Source organism: Callospermophilus lateralis, chromosome 4 (genome assembly GCF_048772815.1).
Source record: "Callospermophilus lateralis isolate mCalLat2 chromosome 4, mCalLat2.hap1, whole genome shotgun sequence".
NCBI classification, from domain to species: domain Eukaryota; kingdom Metazoa; phylum Chordata; class Mammalia; order Rodentia; family Sciuridae; genus Callospermophilus; species Callospermophilus lateralis.
In genome coordinates this window covers 64,109,488-64,135,492 of record NC_135308.1, presented here as the reverse complement: position 1 = coordinate 64,135,492, position 26,005 = coordinate 64,109,488, and the positions used below count along the sequence as shown (strand labels likewise).

General features: G+C 40.1%; 1 protein-coding gene across 4 annotated transcripts in view; it reads left to right on the top strand.

Moving 5' to 3' along the window:
• The first annotated feature begins 804 nt into the window (after window positions 1–804).
• The window catches only part of Cecr2 (CECR2 histone acetyl-lysine reader), a 146,865-nt gene continuing 121,664 nt past the window's right edge, over window positions 805–26,005 (top strand). The window contains exon 1 of one of the 4 annotated variants that reach the window (XM_076853943.1): window positions 805–1,237. In XM_076853943.1, coding sequence (XP_076710058.1) covers window positions 1,112–1,237 — 126 coding nt within the window. In that variant the 5' untranslated portion in view covers window positions 805–1,111. Of the gene's footprint in view, window positions 1,238–5,397; window positions 5,516–13,948; window positions 14,008–26,005 lie in introns of those variants that run through there. The other 3 variants (XM_076853944.1, XM_076853945.1, XM_076853946.1) reach the window with 3 other exon arrangements.

Below are 26,005 nucleotides of genomic sequence, written 5' to 3'. Positions count from 1 at the left end.
CTACAGCGAGGGCAGTCTCAGGGCTTGCAGCCGATCTTCTCTAGGGCGGTCACACGTGTCCATTCCCTGGGGTGGAGGGGGATTGCTCTTCCCGCTTGGCTGCTGATTGGTGCCTCCCCCTACCCCACCCTTCCCGCCGCACTCTAGCCTCCATCCTACTTAGTTCCAGCCTAACCAGCCCCACCACCTTCTTCCCTTGGAGAAAGGAGCCACTTTAGAGCGCCTTGAAGCACCGTTCTCGGATGGAATAAAAGCACTAAAGAACAGGTGGAAACCACTTCATCTCTCTAAGCCTCCTATTTCCAGGGTGGACAACCCACTCGTCCTCCTATACTAACCCTCCGCATCAATAATAACTGAACTCCCACACGTGCACGCTTCTAGAGCTAGACCCTACAGAAAGCACCACCCAGCGGGCCCTTTAAAAGGACGCGACCACTAGGGCCAAATGGGGGGTGGGAGAGACCCTTAATGTCCTTTCTCATGAAAGTCTCTAAACTCCTCAGTTCTAAACACCTGTAAAGCCGAGCGCTTCTTGGCAAAAGTTCCTGGAGGTGCACCTGGCTCCCTTGGAGTTACATTCCTCCCCTCTCTCGGGGTGCTCTGTTCTCTCTCCCCTCCCCCTTCCTTCCAATGCAGCTGTCCGGGCGGGGGTGGGGAGCGGGGGCGGGGGTTGTTGTTGTGATGAGGGACAGCCCCGCCCCCTCCTCGTGGGCGGCCCCTCCCCCAGGCCCTCTGTTCGGCCCCTTCCCCCCGCCCCCAGCCCCATCTGTTTTCCCCAGCGGTGAGTTGATTATATTGTATGGGACTGGGGGCGGCCGCAGCCGCAGCCGCGGGATGGGGCGAGCGCGCGGGCCCGGTCGGCAGCCCGAGCAGCAGCCGCCTCAGTGAGTCGGCCCCGCGCCGCCGCCCCCCGCCCGGCCGCGCGCCTTCGGCTCATGCTCACGCCGAGCAGCGGCAGCCGCGGGAGTAGCAGCCTCCGCCGCGCCACCGCCGTCCGAGCAGCGGAGGCGCCGCGCCGCGGCGGGAGTCCGAGGCAAGCGAGCCGAGCGCGGGCAGCGGGGGCCGCCGGGGCGCGCGCCGATCCCGGGGCCGGTGCCGCGACGAGGAGATGTGCCCGGAGGAGGGCGGCGCGGCCGGGCTGGGCGAGCTCCGTTCCTGGTGGGAAGTCCCGGCCATCGCACACTTCTGTTCGCTCTTTCGCACTGCGTTCCGCCTGCCCGACTTTGAGATCGAGGTGAGTGGTCGGGCGGGCGACGCGCGCGCTGCGCCCCTTTCTCCTTCGTCTCTCCTCGGGGCGTCCGGGGAACGTCGTGCGCGCGGGGAGCTGAGGCGCGAGAGACTTTCGGTGGAGTCCGGAGCGGAGAGAAGGGCTAGCGACCGGGCACGAGGCGCGGAAGGGCGGGCGGGGGCCACTGCGGCTCGGCACCGGACGCTAAGTGCGGACGCCGGGCTCGGGACGTTCGCCCGGGCGCCCACGGCGCCCACGCGCGGTCTGTGGAGGAGGCGAAGTGGGCAGCGAGAGGCGGAGGGGGAATCTGCTTTTGTCGGAGTGGGACGGGAGGCTCTCCCGGGACTTCTGCGGAGAGCGAGCAGGGCGAGAGTGCGTGCGCGCTCCCCCCCCCCCCCGTGCCATTGAAGCGGCGAGCCAGCTGCTCCGGGCGGGGACGGGGTGCGGGCGCACGCGCGGGGGCGCAGCGGGATTTACTGGGACCCGCTCGCCCCCATTCGGGCGGACGCGTGGAGAAGGAGCCGCACTTTGCCGACTCCCGGAGGCCCGCAACTCTCTGGGCATTTGGGGCTAACTTCGGGCTGGAGAATGCGGGGGGGGGGCAGGGCTCGGCGCGCTCGTTTGGGGAGCCGCCCTGCGCAGAGCCTTCGCTCGGGGCTCCGAGGCTGCGGAGGGAAAGTTTGGGACTCCGTTATTCTTTAATAGCTTCTTTCCTGTAGAAATAGGCAACCCCCCCTTTTTTTTATTCCGGGACCTGGGAAGCTCTTGGAGTTGATTTCACCACCATTATCCCTTCGGGCGAGTGTGGAGAAGAGGGATGGCTTTTCTGGCCAGGCCGAAGGTGCTTTCAGACCCGAGGCTTTGTGATAAACTGGACTAAAATTGGAGGGTCTTAGTGGCAGAGAAGGTGGCGGGAGTGTGAGGAACGAAATGCAAACGACGGCCCAATCGAACAGCCAGCATCCTCTTTTTATTTTTATTTTTGGAAGGGGGTGTGAAATATTTGATTGGCTGGCAGGTTGAATTGCTTTCTTTCCTACAGCAGTCTGTGTAGTGACTTATCACCTTTTGCCTTGGGACAAAGGTACTGTTGGTTAGTTTTTGTTTTTAGCTCTGCTAAGGGTTGGACGATGCAGCGAGCAAAATTGGAATCACTCTTTTGGAGAAGTTAATCGTTGCGGTTGCCTCTACTCCCAAATATCTTACTTTCTTCTGCCATTTTCAGGTTGCTTTTAATTCGTTTACTCCTGCGATCTTTGCCTCACCTTTATTTTTAGATTCAGTCGTGTTTGCGGAAATATCTTTTGCTTCTCATATGAATGAAGTGTGGGAACTTGCTCTTGTTTCAGAGTTAATGAAATCGGGAAAATAAAAAGATCAAAAGGGCTGGGACCGGAGAATGAAGAGGAATGTAGACTGATAAACGAGGGCCACTCACTGGCTTTTTTTCCTTAAGCTGATTAAAACAATGTGATTAAGTCGTAGGCTCCTCCAGGTTTTAGGAAAATGTAATAATAGCTTGAGCATTTTTTGCAGCAACAGTATTTGTTTTAAAAGTTTGAGCATGGATGTAACAAGCATGATTTCTAAAATAAAAATTTTCCTGGCAACACTCTTTATAAATTGACCAAAAAAGAGAAAGGGCTGCAGAAATTAAAGGTTGAGAATTCTGTAAGTCAGGAGATGCTTAACAATTATTCTCATGCCTTACATTTCCTTTTAGTTGATAAAATCTTAAGTAGTCTAATTAAATCCTCCTGCTCAAAATGGTGGCTATTGTGGGAAGTGTTGCTTGTGACAGTGCCATCTTGGGTGCTGGTAAACTTGTCCCCTATCCCTTGCAAGATAAAGTTGAGATGATGTTGGATTATAAGTTTATAGTTTAAGGACCAATTCTGAAAATACTTTTGGAAAAACGTCATTTCTTTAAATCCATGTATTCCCATTTTGTTGATGAAAAGTAAAGGTAATTCATTTTGACTTATGTACACCCAGCATTTTTAGAGTAATCTATAAATAACATGTCTTCTGTCCCAAAAAGTAACTTGTGGTTTCTTTAACTATTAGCTGGCCTAATTCCTACAGGAAATGTAAGCTTATTAAAGCTGTCAAATTTATATGTATAGCAGAAATGAAAAATCATTGTAGTTTAATAAAGGCTACTTGAGATGACTCTTGATTCCAGTGTTTTCTGGAAGTGACACTTCTTTCAATTAAAATGTGTGCTATTTGAAAAACATGCAGCACAGATGAATATTTGTATTCCTTTTTTCCCCTTTGGAAATGTTTTCAGTAAATGGATAACAAATGATAGATTATACAAGAATTGCAGGGTGGAAAAGTCACTATCTCATGTTAGGTGTGTTTTGATGCAGCTAATGTAAATTTTAACTTAAGATTTTCAGTAGTTAATCAATTTAAAAATCTAAGATTATTTTCTAATCTTTTAACAAATTTGACTTATTGACAGTGCAGAACTTCTGAAGACAGTTTTCTCAGTATAAATAAGTACTTTTTTATTATTAGGTGATTTTTTTAAAAAAATCGAGCAGTTTATTGATCTGACAGTTTGATAAAGAATACCTTGGCTAGGCTTTACGATGTAGTAGAGAACCCTTGTAAAAAGGAAAAAGGTTCCAATGCTGAGTTGTATCTGTTAGGCCTTGTGGAAAGGCCCTGTAACCTTAATTTAATGCATCTTCAAAAGACAGAATTGAAGGTCTGGGAATACAGCTTCAGTATTAAAACACTTGCCTAGCACGCAGAAGGCCCTGGGTTCCATCTTAGGCATCACCAAAAACAAAATAAAACATAAAATTGAAATGATGTGTAATGCCAAATAGTATAAGTTGGATAGCAGTTTAGTTTTTTTATGCACCTAGTTTTCAACTGTGGTTTTGAAAAGACGTCATTTTACCTTTGACTGCCAGGCTGACCCCATGGATTCATAGAAACTTTAAGAAACAAAATCTTCAAGGACGTGCCTTCTGTTTATCTAAAGTGAGCAATTTCTAGGATAGGCAGAGGGCTTGGAAGATTTATGCTGTAATTCGGCAAAAGGTCAAGACTTTCTGCTTCAAAAACTGGTCCCCCAAATGGGAATATTTTTATTTTTGCATGTAAAATTTTTTAACTGTATTAATCAACCTTGAATATACAGAATTTTTTTGGAAGAGTCAACACACTTCTGGTTTTAGGATATATTTAATGATTTGTATGTTGCTGCCTTCCAAGGAAGGGTTCTGTCTTCATCATACTAAAAATCTGTAAACGCACAGTAATAATGTTTTATTTAAGTTGTTCATAATTCCTGTATTTAAAAATAATATACAACCACTTAAAGTTTAATAGTTATAGAAAAATGCAGATAAAAGAATTAAAGTCACCCAGATTACACAGAGATAAAAGTTGTCAATATTTAGAAATTGTATATAGTATATATTGTGCCATAGATTAGGTGTTTTTATATTTCAGAGAAAATTGAGGTATAACTAGACAGTAGTAGATTAGTGACACTAAATTCAATAGTTGGAATTAGTAAGCACTTACTATGTACTTTACATGAAACTGGGAAATTCACCAAAGTGGCCCATAACTGGCCCATCTTCTTGGGAGGATTAGCTGTTACTATTTCAGAACAAGCAGTTGTAGGTTTTTTTTTTTTTTTTTAATTGTTTAATATTCTAGTGGGTTAGATTGGCTAAGCTTTGTCCTGATTTGAGAAACAAAGAAAGGTAATTGATTTCTCCAAAGATTGTCCCCCCACCCCCCCCACCCCTCCCCAGTCAAGTGCTCTTTACAGTGAATAGTGTCTCACTTGTCTACAGTAAGGTAAAGGAGAATAGAGTGATTTTTAGTAATTTGGTTAAAGGTTAATCATCATGGCTATGGGATGATGGTCCCTTCAGGTGGCTATTTGGAAATGTTCACATAGAATTATTTGAATGGTTTGTATGGAAGTAGCAAGGTCAGAATAATCTGATTGTCCTATCAACCTTTTTTCCTGAACTTCCTGACCTGAAGTATCTAATCCTTTGCCTCCTCTGTACTTCTTCCTGGTTGCCATTGTATGTGGCTAAAGTCCCTTACTCAATCAGCATGATATGAGGACAGAAGGAAGTCTTAAATTCTACCCTTGTTGTTTTCTTGGACCCAACTGCTTAACGAAGAGCACAGACCACGAAATATTACTCATCAAAGAAAGAAAGAAAAGTTGCTCAGAGAAAACTTAAAAATACATCAGTCATATCAGTAGTTCCTAAACCTGGAGCCAAGGAACAGGAGGTAGGAATTGTTGAGTTGGTATACTCATAACATTTTGCTAGAGGGGAGGGGACCTAATGCTTTCATCAAATTCTGAAAGAAGTTCTCAAAGATACAAAGGTTAAGAGGCCTGGGATTAGGGGAATCAAAACCCTCGATTCATGACCCAAAACACACTAGACTCGAAGTTAAGAAAAATATATATATATATATATATATATATATATATATATATATATATGGCTGAGGATGTGGCTCAAGTGGTAGCGCGCTCGCCTGGCATGCGTGCGCCCCCGGTTCCATCCTCAGCACTACATACAAACAAAGATATTGTGTCCGCCGAAAACAAACTAAAAAATAAATATTAAAAAATTCTCTCTCTTTAAAAAAAAAAAAAGAAATATATATGCCACACACACACACATATTTTATATTTTTGTGTGCGTGCTGGGAGTTAATGGTAGGACCTTGAGCTTGTGAGCTCGTGCAAGAGCTGTACCTCTGAGGTACATCCAAGTCCTTTTTAAAGAAATTTTGAGACAGAATCTCTTACGTTGCTGAGGCTGAGTTCCAAATTGACATCCTCCTACCTCAGACTCCATAATTACTGGGATTACAGGTGTGTACCACCGTACTTGGCAGAAGATTCTCTCTTGAAACCTTTTGCTGAACTATGTGCAGAGATACAAGTTCGTGTATTCATTCATTTCTTTCAACAAATATTTACAAAGTATATACTGTGTGCCAGGCAGGGTACTAGGTATTCGGGGTAAAGCTGTGAACATAATACAAAAATATCTGCCCTCTTTTTAGTGGAATGAGGCAGATAGTAAACATCCATATATACCGTATACAGTATGTCAAAGGGTCACTGGTAATAGTCATTGGTGTCATATAGCCATGTTGAGGGGTGAGCCATTGCATTGTAAAATAGGATGAGTATGTGTAGTAATGCTGAGAACATGGCATTTGAGTGGGAATGAAGGAGATGAGTGATTTAAAAATACGTGGTTTGCCACACTAGTCAATTTAATGTAAGATAAAATGTAATGTAATAAAACGTAGGATGATAAAACGTTCTTTGTAGAGTCAGGATCAGCTCCTTCACTGAAGTTGAAAGCCCAAACAGGAGGAAAATTACATAAGGGCAAATCCATATGTGGTTTGAAATTCTAAAAGAGGAGAATATTCTATTATAAGGAAATGCCCAATCCCCTTTCTTTCTTTTTTTTGGTACTGGAGATTGAACCCAGGGGCACTTTATCACCGAGCTGTATTTCCAGACCTTTCTATTTTTCGAGACAGAATATTTTTTTGTTTTGTTTTTTAAATATTTATTTTTTAGTTGTAGTTGGACACAATACTTTTTTTTTATTTATTTTTATGTGGTGCTGAGGATGGAACCCAGGGCCTCGCACATGCTAGGTGAGTGTTCTACTGCTCAGCCACAATCCCAGGGTTTTGCTAAGTCACTTAGGACCTTGCAAAGTTGCTGAGGCTGGCTTTGAATGTGCAATCCTCCTGCCTCAGCCTCTTGAATTGCCAGACTTCAGGCATGAGCCACCATGCCTGGCTTATACCAACATTTGGAAAGAAAAGTTTGTTCTTTTTTTTCTTCCTACCATATGAGACTTCAGAGTGGCAGTTGAGAACCATCATCTACAATTGTTATAGGGGCAATACCCTCTTGCCCTGAAGGACAGTTTGTGTTAGGGTCTGGCTTGCTTTTCAGTGAAAGTTAAATTTGGTCTTGCTTAATTTTCTGGAACACAGGAAAGCCTAAAATACAACTTGGCAGCATTTGGTACACTGACCATCTGCCCTTTGGTCAGGAGCAGCTCAAGGCTGAATTTCTGGTGTGTGAGGGTTTCAGAATGAGGAGCACTGATAGATTGCTGGAAAACTGCAGGTGCAAAGGTAGAAAGTGTGGTGTGTAGAGGACACATCTAATGATGTTACTTTAGATCAGATTGATGCAATTGTGAACACAGTCTTTTGTGAGGGTGCTGCTAGGTATTGAATCCAGGGCCTCATGCAGTCTAAGCACATTATGCCGCTGTGCTGTATCTGTAGTCCTTAAACACCTTTTCAAAAGGAAACAGACAACCTGCATTGTGAGCCACCTTGGTCATTAGCTTTGAGTTGATTTTAGGCAGATCACTTTGGGTTTCAGATGCCCTTTCTATAAAAATGGGCGATTCCTAGATATTTTTTAGGTCTTAAAAGTTCCATGATTTTAGGAATTTTCCTGGCATGCATAGCAGTATTAATTCCTTTTTAGAAAATCACTGATCTCAGTGGTTAGGATCAAGGTTAGGATTCATTCCTTATAAATCAGCTATGTACCAAGTGAAAACTGCAAATTCATACTTGGTGTGTTTGTGAATTATATGAATTTTTCCCTCTTTCTGTGAAATCTCTTTTCCTTTTTTTTGAGGGGAGGGGGTTACTGGGGACTGAACTCAGGGGCCCTAACCTCTGAGCCACATCCCCAGCTCTTTTTATTTTTTATATTGAGACAGGATCTTACTATATTGCTTAGGGCCTTGGTAAGTTGCTGAGGCTGGCCTTGATCTTGTGATCCTCTGGACTCAGCCTCCTGAGTTGCTGGGATTATTAGGCATGTGACACCATGCCAGTTCTTTCTCAAGGGCAAATACCAGTTCTCTCTACCTCTTGCTTCTAGCTAGAGGGTAGGACCCATTTGTACCTAGAACTTTTTGAATAAAACATACTTTAGCTTATGGCTTGTGGCTTGCCTTTTATTTGATGCTGTAGCCTTGTGTTTTCTGTTATGACTTTTTTAGATAACTATGTTGCTCTCTCCCATATTTTCATGTTTCACTGGATTCTGTTACTTGGATGCTTTTCTGACATCTTCTTTATATTAGCTTCATAACAATATTTCTGTTGGAAAACTTGGGGACATTCTCTTTTACAACAGTTCTTGCCACTGAGAAAGACATGGTTGGATGGTAACACTGAGTCCAGTGTCCCGATTCCTTTCACACCTAGGGTTTGTCGATCTCGGCACAATTGATATTTGGGCCAGGTAAATCTTCCCATTGTGGAAAGTTGTCATGCATTGTGAGATGTTTAGTAGCATCCTTGATCTGTCTACCTTCTAGGTACCAGTAGTACAATGTGTGTGAGGTAATGAGTTTTTCCTTCAGATATTGATTTCCTCTACATCCAAACTTTTAACATTTACATTTATAGGAATTGAAGGAAGTTCAAGTTGCTCCGTGATGTGCATGTCATCAGTAGTTGCTCTTTTTCAGAAACCTGGGAAACGGGCATGGTGGTGCACACCTGTAAGCTCAGCAATTTAGTAAGGTTCTGACTCGAAAAAAAGAGCTGGGGATGTAGCTCAGTGGTAAATACATCCCCAACCGGGGTTCAATCCCCAGTACCAAAAGAAAGAAGAAAAAGAAACCTGGGAAACATATTTTGTTTGTTTGTTTATTTATTTATTTATTTTTGTTTGTTTGTTTTTCCTTTCCTAAGGAGTAACTGAAAGAACTAAGAATGTTTGGGGAGAATAGGGAGGAAGTCCAAAAAAGAAAGGCCTCTTCCTAGCTTCCTGGCTGTGGTGGCTGGACCGGATGAGGAACACAGCTTCAGGAGGCTTCAGTGCTGCCATTGCCTGTTTGGGAACATGGCTCTTCTTGATGTATCTCTTGAACATGGCACAGTGGTGAACTCAGGAGGCTTAGACATGACCAGATCGAAAGTTCAATGGGACTTGAAGTGTGTGTGTATTTGGGTTACAAGCACATATAAAGTTCACTATTCCATTATAATTTTCAGTTCAAAGCTCACCAAGCACAGAAACCTAAATATTTTTTATGATTTCTTTCAGTTTATTTTGCTGTCAGACAAGATGTTTAATGGATAAACACATATTTGGTGGACAGACATTTATTGAGCACTTGATATCTAATAATAACTGCAAGATAGTTCCATTTACTGAGTGCAAAACAGCTTGATAATCAATAAAAGCCTTTGTAGTATGTGTGTGTGTGTGTGTATATATATATATTTTTTTCTCAGTATTTATTTTTTAGTTTTAGGTGGACACAATATCTTTTATGTGGTGCTGAGAATCGAACCCAGTGCCCCACGCATGCCAGGCTAGCACGCTATCACTTGAGCCACATCCCTAGTCCATTGTAGTATATTTTTAGTGAGAGAAATATGTTCTACTCTAACAATATGTCTTCAGTTTTTTAAGTTCTAATTAGTTATATGACAGCAGAGTGCGTTTCAATTCATTGTACATAAATGAAGCACAACTTTTCATTTCTCTGGTTGTACACGATGTATAATCACACTATATGTGCAGTCATACATGTAACTAGGGTAATAATGTTCAATATCATTGCACCATCTTTCCTGCCCCCATGCTGTCTCCTCTTCCCTCCCCTGTACCCAATCAAAGTTCCTCTGTTTTCCCCATGTGCCCCTCCCACCCCCCATTATGATCAGCATCCACTTACCAGAACATTCGTCCTTTGGTTTTTTGGGATTAACTATACTTCGCTTAGCATGATATTCTCCAACTCTATCCATTTACCTGCAAATGCCATAATTTTATTTTCTTTTGATGCTGAGTAATGTTCCATTGTGTATATATAACACAATTTCTTTATCCATTCATCTGTTGAAGGGCATCTAGGTTGATTTCACAGTTTAGCTATGGAACTTACTGTTATTGTTAGATATCAGGTTCCCAATAATCTGTCCACTTAAAAAGATTGGTTTGGAGAGAAGATGGTATTGTGATTTCATCAGCGTAGTGTACTGTGAAAAGCTTCAAGCTTTTTGGGTAAAGGTTACTGAAGAACTTCTATGGATAGTGAAGGAAATTCTGTGGTTTTCGACAATGGTCTTTCACTGAAACATCCATCTGTGGTCTTGTCTTTTCCACTTCCATGTATTTGGTCTCTGCAGAGACTCTACATCCTTGCTTCTTTCTCTTTCTTGTTCAGGAACCACTTTTTTTTTTTTTTTTTCCTGACCACCCTTTTTTAATTTTCTTTTTTACTCATTGTTGTGCTCCTGTCCTGATGTCTTAGGGTTTGTTCTAGGCATTGGTGAATTTCTGGCTTGCATCAAGGTGTTAAATCCCAGAATTTGTGAAAATAAGTTGATAAGAATTAAGTTAATTCTGTAGCCAAAAGCAGTTTTCTCATCTTTTGGGGGCAGTTGTTGATTCCTCAGAATAATTCTATTATGTATCATTAACACACAAGTGTACTTGCATAAAAATATGTAGAAGACAGTATTCATTCTCCTGTTTAAAGTCCCTGACCTCACATGACCTTTATAAAAGATACTTGGCAGGCTTAAATGATGTCATGCTCTTGTAAGTTTCATACTGCCCAGAACAGACAACTTTTAGCTTTGAGTCTAAAATTCGGATGCTTCAGGTCTACTTTTTCCCTAGGGTGGGTTTGCTAGAATAACTGTGATTTGGCAGTAGGTCACTGAGGCATGTGGCCACCTGAATTAAATGTGTGAATTGTTGTCACAACAGATTGTGTGTGCATCCTTCTCTGCCCCTCCTCCTACCCATAACCTCAAACATAAGTGAAAATAGAGGAATTGATGGGAACACAATTATACTAAACACTTCACATTTTCAGTGTTTAACTTTTAAATCACCTCCAAGTAATAAGTTCCAAATTGGAATAAGTTCTTAAAATTGAGAATGCTTTTTTGAAGTCTTGTTGACTGTAAGAATTTTTTCACCCTCCTGGCCAGTTCCTTTAACTAAATACCTCTTCCTTGAGTGCTCATCAGTTGGTTCAGCCACAATGGCACTAGGGTAGGGACACTTGATTTGCTTGACAGAAAATGTGTTAACAGATCTACTTCTTTAGTAAATCCTTTCCCCTATGTGCCATTGTGTCTCTTCTGTCTTACTGAGAGGTTGTTTGCAAATTCTTTTAGGTGTGGAGACAACTTTTTTTTCTTTTTGGTACTGTGGATTGAACCCATGGGTACTTGACTACTGAGTTACAGCACTAGTCCTTTTTTTGTTGTTGTTTTTGAGACAGGGCCTCCTAAGTTGCCTAGGGTCTTGCCCAGGCTGGTCTAGAACTTGTGTTCTTCTTGCCACAGCCTCAGGAGCTGCTAGGATTACAGGTGTCTACTACCATGCTCAGTTATGTGGGACAACTTTTATAACAGTGTCTTGGAGTTCTTTGTTCACAGAACAGTTATATAGGGGAGAGGTGATTTAGAGAGAAATTACATCTATTGCCATAATTAAGGGAATTATTATTTTTTAATGATTTTTTAAAAATATTTTTTTAGTTGTCAATGGACCTTTTTTTTTTTTATTTACTTATATGTGGTGCTGAGGATTGAATCCAGTACCTTATACATTCCAGGCAAGTGCGCTACCGCTGAGCCACAACCTCAGCCCAATTATTATGTTTTCACTCTTAGGCTGGCATTAATTTGAGTTAGTATCCTACTAACATACATACTAATGTTTAGTGCTAATGTACTAATTAGTACTAAAAGACACGTACTAATTTTTTTTCACATTGTTTCTGAAAGATTTTTCTCCTCATTTTCCTGTGTTTTAAAGAATTAAAAACCAAAACCAGTTTGTCTCCCTTCTGTTTGCTGTTGAATTTATTAATATCATAATTGCAGAGGTTTGTAATAAAGTTGCTATTTTCCCACTGCCTTGGAAAATTAATCAGTCTTTTGAAAGGGGGTGGTAGGGTTGGTGATAAATAATAAATACAATGTGAAATCTATGTTATTTGCAGAACAAGTGATAGGAGAGTATGACTGTTGCAGCATTGGTGATGGAGTGTTTCCAGGGTTTGGGGGATTGTATTGAGTAAGCCAGCATAGCTAGCTATATGGGGCAGTTCTTTAAGGGGACTGGTAGAAAATCAGGCTGAGTGAGAGAATAAGGGCATCATTACAGTAAGCCTTGAATTCCAGGTTCACTGATGTTAATCATTTTTTCTTTAGGCAATGGGGAACCATAGTTCTAAAGTAAGAATTCCTGCGTGCTAAATGTTTTAGGGTAAATCTAGCATTAGTGGCTGGAATAGAACACAGTGAAGAAGAGGTGTGAAATATTAAGGTAGTGATAATAGGTTTTTGTAATGAATAAAGATTGCATCAAGTAGGGGTTTTTTTTTGGCTGCAAATAACAGAATAACAGTGACTTAAATACTGCAGAATATTCTTCGACAGGTAAGCTGAAGAAAGATGGTTCCTGGCAAGTATGACACTCAGTGATGGATGTCATTAAACATTCAGGCAGTGGCACCATAATGGTCACAGGATGGATTCTGCAGTGCCAAGGTCTCAGTATTTGAGTGATACTTAGAAATATAGGAAAATGATAACCGAAAACAGGCATTGAGTTGGTGATTTGAAGGGATCAAAGAGACTTTCGACTTTGGAGAAGGCTGTTTGAGTTACTGTGGCATAAGAGGAAGAGGAAGAGGCTAAGATTAAATCTGCATTCTTCTGGAAGGAGAGGGGGAAAAGAGCACTTCAGGAAGCTTAAGAAGATGGTGCAAATTTTTTGCTTTGTGTTTACCCTAAATAATAGGTAACTATTGTAACAAGAAAAAGTCAATTTAATTCTAATTCCTGTGTGTTAGCATTTTGGTATTAAACTAATGTTAAACTAAAGAGGTCAATCGTAGGGTCCCCTTAAGAATAACTAGCCTTCCAAATTCTGCTGCAGGTTTCCTGTCAGTCATCCTCTGTTCTCTTCCTCTCTGATTGGAATGATTATCCCATCCTAGGATTGTTAGTTTCTCAGCATTGTAGCTTTTTGTTTGTTAAAATGAAAACCCACGCACACATATGTGCCTTTTTGTTAGATTTTAGATTTACTATTGCTTCACTCTTACTTGTTTGAGATGCTTCAGTTGTAATTTTTCTCTTGAGTATTTAGTGAAATGTGAGACTACTATTTCATGGGGCTTTGAGTCATTTGAAAGGGGAATATTTGTATATATTAGACATTCAGGTACTAATGTTATGTGTTCTATTTAATAACAGGTTCCCCAAGCCAGGGAAAGTTATATCTCAACAGAATGGCTTCTTTTGTTTGCTTGCTTATCTCCCTGCTGGTTCTACAAAAAATTTTGGAGGTTGTCTTGCATCTCTATGCTTCCTCTTGTCAAGTAAATCTCTGTCTTGGCCAGTAATCTTTAACACATCTTGCAAAGAAAAAAAAAAAAGATGAACTGGGTCAATCAAATACCTTCTTGGGAGTGTAACCTAGGAAATACAGGGATTACTGAGTCAGCATGGAAAAGAAGCTAAAAGGTCACAGTGAGAAGCCATGATGCAAACTGAAGTCTTGCCTGTGATAAAGCAGAAAGTAGGGAAGACCCAGCCTTGGATGGATTAATGAGAAGACCTCCCACTGTACTGATGTGGATCCTGCCCCAAACCCCAGGCACCTGAGAGAGTTTGCATTCGTTGCTCCCAAAGAGCCTAGCACTACCTCACTTATCTTGGTGAGCATATTTATATATAGAATAATTTATCAATATGATCCATACTTGCACATTTCTGAGTCCTGCTTGATTCAGTGAATAGTTAAATGATACAAAATTCCATGTTACCACAATGCATCATGATTTTTAATAGTTGCAGAGTATTCATTGAATAGATGTACTCTATGTAACCAGTCCTCTGTGGGGAATTTAGGTTATTTTGAGTTGTTTCCTATGATAACTACCATGAACAGAAAGATTTTTCCTTTCTAAGATAGAGTTAGTGTTTTCAGTCATTAGACTTCTGTTATTACCTTCTATTTTGAGGTTCTGAGTATTGAGTATTCAGTTTTTGGTTTTTTTTAAACGGGTGAGGCGGTGGTTTGCCTGGTTTCCCAGGGCCCTTTGCTTGCTAAAAGCACATATTCTATCACTGAATAGTACCCCCAGCCCCTTAGTCACTTTTTATCGTATATTTTATGATAAAATATACATGAGTTTTGGTGCCCATGGTGCTCCAGATACTGCTTCTAGTGTTCCTCAGTCAGTTTATTTATTCTTTTTAATTTCTCCAGGAGGGTAGGTATCACTCTGATCCCATTCTATAGATAAGAAACTGAGGCCAAAGATGAAGTGATTTGCCTGCAGGTACATAGTCAGATCTGAACCCAGGGAATCTAACTTCAGTAAAATGCTAAGGCATTCATTGGTACATGAACTGAATAGTAGTGCCAGAGATGGGAAAGTTGGCATGCCATACAGGTTATTTAGGGATATGTGGAAAGGTAGGCGAGACTAAATTTTAGCTATTGTTTTGGTATTAGAAAGGAATCTTTCAAGCAAGATTGAATGAATGAGAGTGCTAAGTCAGGAAACTGTGACATTTTTAGAAGTGAGGGAAATTGTTTATTTTCCTTTTAATTGCTTAAATTATATGCAGAATATGTCAGTGGCCTTTAAGAGTTCATTGCTTTTGTCATTTCCCTGCTGAAACAGTGGCTAGAGTTTTTTAAGACTTTATTTTAATTAATTAATTATTTATAGTACTGGGAGTTAACCCAGAGTCTCCTTCCTGTTGTGTGCTTAGGCAAGTGCTCTACCACTGAGCTACACTCCCAATCCTTGTTTAAAATTATTTTGAGATAAGGTCTCACTAAATTGCCCATTCTGACCTTACATTTTAAATTCTTCTGCTTCAGTTTCCTATGCATGTACCTCCCAACTGATTTAAAACTTTAATTTCAAACTTAAAATTGAAAGACTAGTACAAAGAATTCCTCAGTTTCCTTCACCCGCATTCCTTAAATGTTAAATTTTATACCACTTTTTTAATTGTCTCCCTGTTCTCTGTCCCCCAGCCCTCCATCTACATCTCCCCTGTGTAGTTGTCTGAGAGTAAATTTCGGACATGGTATCTTTTTATCTCTTGACATTTCAGTGTTTATGATATAAAAGCATTTTCTTAAGGAACCATAGTAAGATTATCAAAATGAGAGAATCAATACTGAATAAAATGTGAAAATATTAATATATCAAATATTGCCAGTTGACCAATATCAATATATATGCAATTTTTGTGATTTTCTTGGTGGTTCTGGGGTGGAACCCAGGGGCACTCTACCCACTGGGCCACATCCCTAGCCTTTTTTTTGGGGGGGGGGCAGGGTCTCATTAAGTTGTAGAGGCTGGTCTCTAACTTGTGATCCTCCTGCTTTAACTAGAATCCCTGGAATCATGGGTTTGTGACACCACACATTGCCAATTGATGTAATTTTTTTAAAATATATTTTTGAGTTGTAAGTGAACACACAGTACCTTTATTTTGGTTTTATGGGTGTTGAGGATCGAACCCAGTGCCTCACGTGTGCTAGGCCAGCACTCTGCCACTGAGCTACAACCCCCAGCCCTTTCTGTAATTTTCTTGACCAGTATTCTGGAAATCATTTTTCTGGCTTAGGTTTTCAATCTAGTACCATTCATTTCATTTATCTCTTGGGTCCCTTTAGTCTCCTTTAATCTGGAGCAGTTTTTCAGTCTTTCTCTTTCTTGCGTTTGACACTTTTTTTGAGAGAGTACAAACTATTCGTTTCATTTGGATTTGTTGGATGTAACTTCAGGATAATTCAGGTCACATGATTTTGGCAGGGGTGCTTAAAGAAATGTTTTGTCTGATGCATGCTATTAGAAATTACATTATTAGCTAGGTGCAGTGGTGCACACCTGTAATTCTAGCGGCTCTGGAGTCTGAGGCAGGAGGATCACAAGTTCAAAGCCAGCCTCATCAATGTGGTGAACAATTTAGTGAGCCCCTGTCTCAAAATTAAAAAAAATAAAAAGGGCTGGGGGTGTTACTCAGGGGTTAAGCACCCCTGGGTTTAATCCCTGGTATCCAAAAAGAAATAAATTACATTACTGATTTTGGCATTGTTGGTTGTTACTAAGTTTGATCACTTGGTTAGGATGATGTCTGCCAGATTTCTTAACTCTGAAGTTACTGTTTTCCCCTTTCAATGAGTAAGTATCTTGTGGGGAGATACTATGTAAACATGTATGTTTCTCATCAGAATTTCACCAAACGATAATTTTGGTTTTTTAAAATTTATTTTTTTGGTACTGGGGATTGAACTCAGGGGTACTCAACCACTGAGCCACATCCCCATCCCTGTTTTGTATTTTATTTAGAGACAGGGTCTCACTGAGTTGCTAAATGCCTTGCCATTGCTGAGGCTGGTTTTGAATTTGCGATCCTCCTGTCTCAGCCTCACAAGCCACTGGGAATACAGGCATGTGCCTCCGATCCCAGCTCACAACATCAATAATTTTAATACATGTATGGTTTTTGCCTGAATCAGTCCTTATTACATCACAGTTGGTGAATAGTTATTTTCAGATTCCATCATTTATCTGTTGGGTCCCTTTACTCTGAAACAAAGATGATTCTCATTTTTTTCTCTCTCTCTTTTTTTTTTTTTTAAAGAGAGAGCGAGAGCGAGAGCGAGAGAGAGAGAGAGAGAGAGAGAGAGAGAATTCTTTAATATTTATTTTTTAGTTCTTGGCGGACACAACATCTTTGTTTGTATGTGGTGCTGAGGATCGAACCCAGGCCGCACGCATGCCAGGCGAGCGTGCTACCGCTTTAGCCACATCCCCAGCCCCATCATTTTTTTCTCTTTTGTTGTTGTAGAAGGATACAATACCTTTATTTATTTATTTTTGTGTGGTGCTAAGAATCAAACCCAGTGCCTCACTCTAGGCAAGCACTCTACACACAGTATTGCCATCTTAACAATATTGTCTTCTATCCAGTAATATAGGATGCTTTTCTGTTTATTTGGATTTTTGATTTTTTTGACGTTTTATACTTTCCAAGTAAAATTTTATGCTTTTTAGTTAGATTTACTCTAAAGAATTTTATTATTTTTGGTAGTGTTGTGAGTGAAATTTCTAGATTGTTAATTTACAGTTATTTGAGGTGGGGTACTAGAAATAGAATCCAGGAGTACTTTACCACTGAGCTAAGTTGCTTAGGGCCTCACTCAGTTGCTGAGGCTAGTCTTAAATTTTTGATCCTCCTGTCTTAGTCTCCCAAGTCCCTGGCATTACAGGCATGTGCCAGTGTACTCAGCTCAGATTTTTTTTTTAAACCAGTTGTATTGACCAATTATTATTTTTTTAAATTTTTATTGTTGGTTGTTCAAAACATTACATAGTTCTTGATATATCATATTTCACATTTGATTTAAGTGGGTTATGAACTCCCATTTTTACCCCATATACAGATTGCAGAATCACATCGGTTACACATCCATTGATTTACCTATTGCCATACTAGTGTCTGTTGTATTCTGCTGCCTTTCTTGACCAATTATTTAAAGTGTACTTTTTTTTAGGGATTGAACCCAAGGATGCTTTACCACTGAGCTATATCCCTAGCTGTTTTCATTTTTTATTTTGTGGCAGGATCCCCTTAGGTTGCCCAGGCTGACCTTGATTTTGTGATCTTCCTGCCTCAGCCTCTGAAGTAACTGGGATTATAAGCATGAGTTGCCATACTTAGTTTGAGAATATTTTTGTTTTGTTATTTGGCACCAGGGATTGAACCCAGGTATGCTTAACCACCAAGCCACACCCCTAACCCTGTTTATCTTTTCTAAGAGACAAGGTCTTGCTGAGTTACTTAGCTGAGGCTGGCTTTGAATTTTTTTATTTCAGCAGGCTTTTCTTTATTCAGTTTTTAGTGATGGAGTCAATTGGTGGAACCCTGGTGTGGCTTGTCTTTGGAGAAGAAAATGACATGGCTTTGAACTTTTTTTGGTTCTGGGGATCAAACCCAGAGCCTTGTGCATGCAAGGAAAGCACTCTGCCAACTGAGCTATATCCCCAGACCAGGCTTTGAACTTTTGATCCTCCTGCCTCAGTCTCCCAAATCACAGAATTACAGGTGTACACTACTGTGCACAGCTTTTCATCTGCCCTTTGGCAGTTTCCCCCCACTCCTACTCTGATCTTGGGCAGTCTCTGATCTGCTTTGCTTTGTCACCATTTGTTGCTTTTCTTTTTCTTTTTTCTTTTTTGGTACTAGGGATTGAACACAGAGGTGCTACATCCCTGACTCATTTTTGTTTTTTATTTTGAAATAAGGTCTCTCACTAAGTTGTTTAGGAATTCAGCCTTCCTGAATTGCTGAGGCTGTCCTCGAATTTGCAGTCCTCCTTAGCCTCCAGAGTCACAGGGATTACAGGTGTGCAGCACTGCAATTGGCTTAATTTGCTTTTTGCCAGAATTTCCTATGAATAGAAAGAATCTTATTATTTTGCATTAGAAGTCTTTCACTCAGCATAATGATTTTTAAATGCAACTATATTATGTATCAGTGCTTCTTTTAAAATTGCTATACTTGATAATGTAATTTTTTTCCTATTGTTATTTATAGGTTTTGGTAATTATTAATAAGGTGCTCAGGATATTCATAGAAGTCTTCATGTAAACATAAGCTTTCTATTGAGTAAATACAGAACAATGTAATTCCTGGATCATAATGTAAATGTATGTTTAATTTTATGAGAAACTGTAGGACCTGGGGGTATAGCTCAGTAGTAGCGCTCTTTCCTAGCTTTATTGGAGGCACTGGGTTTACCCCAATTCTGCATAAAAACCTCAGAACACCTTACCAAGTTTGTTTTCCAAGTGAATTTAAATTTTTTTTTTACTTGAGGCAAAATTCATACATATTAAAATTAATTCCTTCACTTTTTTTAAAAAAATATTTTTTTAGTTGTAGATAAACACACAGTATCTTTTATTTTATGTGGTGCTGAGGATAGAACCCAGTGCCTCACACATGCAAAGCAAGTAAGTGCTTTACCACTGAGCTACAGCCCCAGCCCATTTCTTCACTTTTTAAATATGAATTTCTGTGACTTTTCACAGTTTTATAATCACCATCATAATCAAGATATAGAATAGTTCCATTCCCCAAGAAATTCCCTATGCTCCATTGCTGTCAGCCCTCCTGCCAGCTCTTGCCAGTTACTTGATTCCTATCCCTATAATTTTTCCTATGTCATATAAATGGAATCCTAATATATATAGATCTTTCTATCTGGCATCTTTTTAAACTTGGCATCATGCATTTGAGATTCATCCATGTTGTTGCATGTATCAGCATTCCTTTTTATTACCAAATAACATTCTGTTGCTGGGAAAATTAGTGTGCTTATTCACTTGCCACTGAAAGAATGTCTGAATTATTTCTAGTTTTAGTGAATTTGACTTAAGCTGCTTAAAGCATCCACATATATATGTTTGGGCAGACACCTAGGAATGAGATCACTGGTATATAATGTGTGTTTAATTTAGGAAAACAGCATAGCAGTTTCATATATTTCTACCAGACATGTGTGGAATTTCAGTTCCTTTGTGTGTGTGTGTGTGTGTGTGTGTGTTTTTTGGGGTGGGGGGATACTGGGGATTGACCCTGGTACTGAGCATACCAGGGTCACTCTGCCACTGAGCCACAACTCTAGTCCTTTTTGCTTTTGTTTTGAGGCAGGGTCTCACTGTGATTTACTGAGGCTTCCTTGAATTTGCAATCCTCCTTTCTCAGCTTCCCCAGTCAGGGATTATAGATATGTGCTAGCACCAGTTTATTCAAATATGTTTTAAAACATACATAGAGATCATCTCATTATGGTGGTCCCCACCCCTAACCAAGGATTGAATCCAAGGTCACTTAATCACTGAGCCACATCCCCAGCCCTTTTTATTTTTTATTTTGAGATAGGGTCTCCCTTAGTTGCTTAGGGCCTTGCTATTGCTGAAACTGGCCTCAAACTTGTGATCTTCCTGCCTCAGCCTCCTGAGTTGCTGGGATTACAGGCATGAGCCATCCTGTGAGTTCATTCTGGTTTTTACATTCACTTAAGAATAACAACATTCAGCATCTTTTCAGGTGCTTATTTGCCATTCATTTGACTTTGGTCTTTTAAAATCTTTTATTTAAAAAATGGGATTATTTTCTTTCTTTCTTCCTTCCCTTCCTTCATCTCTTCGTTACTCAGGCTAGTCTGTAACTCCTGGACTCAAGTGATCCTACTGCCTCAGCCTCCTGAGTGGTTGAGGATTACTTATTTTCTTTCTTTTTTTTTTTTTTTAGGTACTGGGGATTGAACCCAGGTGTGTTTATCCACCGAACCACATCCCCACCCCTTTTAAAAATATTTATTTAGAGTCAGGGTCTCACTGAGTTGCTTAGGGCCTTGCTAAATTGCTGAGACTGGCTTTGAGTTTATGGTCCTCCTGCCTCAGCCTCCTGAACCACTGGGATTACAGGAGTAACCATGCCTAGCTTAGTATTGAATTTTGAGTTATTCCATATTGAGAATAGAAAATCTTTATCATATATATATACACTTAGCAAATATTTTATTTCAGTCTGTGGGTTATTTCATTCTAATATCTCTTGAAGAGCAAAAACTTTTAAATTTCGATGAAGTATAGTTTTCTTTAATGGATTGAGCATTTGGTGTCTTTTTTCTTTTAAATATCTTTTAGTTGTAGATGGACACAGTATCATTATGTGGTGCTGAGTATCGAACCCAAGGCCTCACACTTGCTAGGTGAGCGCTTACCAGTGAGCCACAACCTCAGCTCCATTTGGTGTCTTATTACAGAAATGTTTGTTTTACCCAGGATCATACTATTTTCTTTTTTTCTACGTTTTCTTCTAGAAGTTGTATAGTTACCTTTTATTTTTGTCAAGTAGTATGCATGTATGTGTATATGTATGTTTGTGGTGCTAGGATCAAACCTAGGACTTCCTACAAGCTAGGCTGGCAAGTACTGGGGATTGAGCCCAGAAGCATTCTACCACTGAACAACAGTCCTATTCCTTTTTTTTATTTTGACACAGGGTCTTGCTGAATTGCTGAGGCCAGCCTCAAATTTGCCATCATTATGCTTCAGCCTCCTGAGCAGATGGGATTACAGTCATATGCCACATCTGGCTAAGATAAAAATATTTTTGAATGTCCTCACCATCTTGGCTTGGCTTGTACTTTATTTTATTTTTGGTGTTGGGGATTGAATCCAGAGTTTCCTACATACTAGGCAAGTGCTCTGTTACAGTGTCACATTCCCCAGCATCCCAGCATTTGTCTTGAACTCTAAAAAATTTTTTCTATTTTAATTTTAAAATAACTTTATTTCTGGTGCATTGTAATTACACATGACAGTTATGCATACTAACTCTATTTATTTATCTATCTATCTATTTATTTATTTATTTTTGGTGGTGCTGTGGATCAAGCCCAGGACCTTTCCCATGCTAGGCAAATGCTGTATCATGGATCTACTTTCTCCCCAAGCCCTAATTTAAAAAATTTTAATAGGCAAATGATAGTTATGTATTATTGGGTATAATGTGATATGATATCTATTCCATCTTATTTTTCTGCAGTGGGGATATTAAAATGTATTCTTGTGCCTGTTTCAAAATATACAAAATATTATCAACTCTGATTACCACACATTGCAGTAATTATACATTTTATATAGTTTAATAAAACTGGGTTAGTAAAACAATCCTTCTAACTAAAACTATAGGCTTTGACCAACTTCATGTCTTTCCTCCTACCCACTCATCTCTGATAATCACTATTTTACTCTCTGCTTCTATGAATTTGACATTTTTAGATTCTACATGTAAATGAGATGTTATTTGTCTGCTTGGTTAATTTCACTTAGCGTAGTTTCCTCTACATTCATCCATATGGATTTTCTCCCCCTTTTTACTTTTTTATTACTAGGGCTTTAACCTAGGGGTACTTTACCACTGAGCTACATCCCATCCCTTCTTATTTTTATTTTTTAGACAGGGTTTCACTAGTTGTTTAGGGTCTTTCTCAGTTGCTAAGGTTGGTCTCGAATTCGCATTCCTGCCTGCATCTCCTGAATTGCTGTGATTATAGGCATGCACCATCGAACCTTGCAATTTTCTTCTTTTTCTAAGATTGAATGGTATTTCATTGTATATGTATGCTACATTTTCTCAATCTGTTTATTCATCAGTGGACTCTTAGGTTGTTTCCATGTCTTGACCATTGATAATAGTCATGCTGAAACAAATGTAGGAGTGCAGCTGCCTTTCGACATACTGATTTTAATTTCTCCATATATATGCCCAGAGGTTACTGGATCATACATATGGTTCTTTTTTCTTCTCCTCCTTCCTCTTCCCTCCTCCTCCTCCTCCTCCACTGGAGGTCTCTAACCCAGGGTGCTTTACATCTCCAACCCACTCCCACCCCCTTTTATATATATATATATATATATATTTTTGGTACTGTGGCTTGAACTCGGGGGGGGGGGGGGAGGCACTCAATCTCTGAGCCACATCCCCCGTCCTAATTTATTTATTTATTTATTTGAGAGGTAATTTACACAATGCCTTTTTTTTTTTTTAATGTGGTGCTGAGGATCGAACCCAGGTCCCGCCCGTGCTAGGCAAGCGCTCTGCCACTGAGCCACAATCCCAACCCCTTGTATTTTATTTAGACAGGGTCTCATTGAGTTGCTTAGCACCTCACTGTTGCTGAGGCTGGCTTTTAACTCACTATCTCCCTGCCTCAGCCTCCTGAGCTGCTGGGATTATAGGTATGCACCACCCTTTTTATTTTTAATTTGAGACAAAGCTAAATTGATGAAGGTCTTGCTAGGTGGCTGAGGTTGGCCTTGAATTTGGCAATCCTCCTGTCAGCCTTCTGAATTGCTGTGATTGCAGGCATGCGCCACCGTGCTTGGGTCTAGTTTTCTGTTTCTGAGGAACTTCCATGCTGTTTTCCAAAATGGCTATGCTGATTTACTATGCCTACCAACAGTGTTATTTTTTTTTTTTTAATATTTGTTTATTTATTTTTTTAGTTCTCGGCGGACACAACATCTCTGTTTGTATGTGGTGCTGAGGATCGAACCCGGGCCGCACGCATGCCAGGCGAGCACGCTACTGCTTGAGCCAATCCCCAGCCCCCTCTTCTGTATTTTTGATGATATCCATTTTACAAGGATAAAATGCTACTTTGCTACAGTTTTAATTTGCATTTTCCTTATGACTAGAATTGTTGACCATTGTTTTTTATATCACTTGACTGTTGGTGTCTTTTTGAGAAATATCTATTCAGGTTTTTGGTCCATTTTACCTTTATTTATTTTTATGTGGTGCTGAGGATTGATCCCAGTGCCTCCTCGAACATGCTAGGCCAGCACTCTACCAATCCCATCCCCATGGCCCATTTTAAAATAAGGTTATTTTGTTGAAGTACTGCTGAGTGTGTTATATGTTTTGGATCTTAGTCCCTTTGTGATTGTAAATATTTTCACCAGTTTTGGATTGTCATCTCTTCATTGTTTATTTGGAACCAGGATTGAACCCAGAGGTACTTAAACACTGAGTTACATCCCCAGCCCTTTTTAATTTTTATTTTGAGACAGGTCTCACAAAATTGCTGAGTCTGGCTTTGAACTTGTGATCCTCCTGCCTCAGCCTCCTGAGCTGCTGGGATCACAGGCGTGTACCACTGTGCTCCTGGCTCTTCACTCAGTTAAGATTTCCTTTGCTTTGAGAAATCTTTTCAGTTTGATGCCAATCCATTTGTCCATTTTTGCTTTTGTTGGCTGTTGGTTGGTTTTTGTTTTGTTTTTCGTTTCATGCAGCACTATTGATTTTAGCTCAGGACCTTATTTGTGAGACAAGTTCTCTACTACTGAGCTTTGTCACCAGCCCTGTTTAAAATTTCTATTTTATTTTTGAGACAGGATCTTACTAAATTGCTCATTCTGACCTCACACTTGTGATCCTCTTGCCTCAGCATCCCACATTACTGAGATTACAGGTGTGTGTTACTGCACCTAGCTATTGATTTGTTTTTATTAAGAATCTGATCAAGGTGTTATGTCTTGCACTTGGTTAATATTTAGTTCCTTTTAGTCTTGAGTAGTTCCCTTTCCTTTTTGTTTTTTAGAACTCTTCAGATGAATCTGAACCAACTGTCTTATAGAATATTCCATATTTGGAACTTTTCTGATTGTTGCCTTAAGATTATGTTCAAGGAATGTTTCCAGTAAGACTTCTTCATAGCTGTTGCTGGGTACTTATTGTACCACATTAGTAGCTGTATAATTTCAGGTTATTTACTGTTAGTGATATTAATTTTGAACACATGGTACATAAAATTTATCATTTTGATGGATACTACTGTTTTTCCTCTGTCAATTAGTTGATCCTTAGAAAATAGATCTGTACATTGCTGGGTGCCAGAAAGTTGGGGAGAAACAACAACAACAACAACAAAAAACAGCCTCTTACAAAATTCAAAGTATAGAGATAGGTCAGGAGTGGTGGCACATACTTGTAATCCCAGTGGCTAAGGAGGCTGAAGCAAGAGGATCACCAGTTCAAAGCCAGCCTCAGATTGTGGGGTCGATCCCCAGTAGTGCAGACACATACAGACAGACATAACCCTCTTCCTCAATTACTTCATCTGAGTTTGGCATAAAAATTGAAGGCAATCCTAAAATCTACTTTGAAACTACATTTAAAGGGAAAAGATCAGATTTTTTATCGAAGATAATATATTTTTATGAAAGATTGTGCAAATAAAACAGCTGATACCTAAGGTTACACAAAAATATGTTTTAGACATCATCCCTGAAAGTGCAAGGAAGTACTAGACATTATTGCTGCCCTCTACAAGTTTAAAGGAAAATGGGGAGTCTCAGACAAGTGGGAAAGCCAGATCTGAACTTTCAGTGGGTAGGAAGGGAAGAGCTTCATGGCAGGTAACTTTTTTTTTTTTTTTTTTTTAAAGAAGAGAGAGAGAGGATTTTAATAATTATTTTTTAGTTTTCGGCGGACACAACATCTTTGTTTGTATGTGGTGCTGAGGATCGAACCCGGGCCGCACGCATGCCAGACGAGCGTGCTACCGCTTGAGCCACATCCCCAGCCCCGGCAGATAACTTTTTAATGGAGTAGGTGAGCAGTAGGGGTCTAGGATGCCTAGCAGGGTATAAAGTAATTGAATGGTGGTTGTGGGGAGTAGTACAAGGTTAAAGCACCTAGACACTACCACTCCCAACTTTCTTTCATCCTTGGGAGGCTCTTTGGATATGTTCTGTTTCTTATAAGAAATCTGTTTTAAAGCAGAGCTGCACTCTGATCTCTGTGCTGGTTACTGGAAAGAAGCGCTGTTCAAGGGGTTTAGAGAGAAGTTTTGTTCTATAGTTGACATCTCACCTGCCTTTTTGTAGAGTTTGTTGGCAGGATCCCAGGAAGAGTTACGTTCTTGGCTGTGATTTAGAATCCTCACTTCCTCCAAAAGTAAGTGAGGATTTGGAATATCCTGATTTAGAACAGGGTTGGATGATAGAAATTGCTGCTGAAGAAGTTTGTTAATGGATTAGTTTCTTTCTTCAGAGGACCAGAAGAATAATTTTTCAGTTTGTTTTTAAAAATAGCTTTATT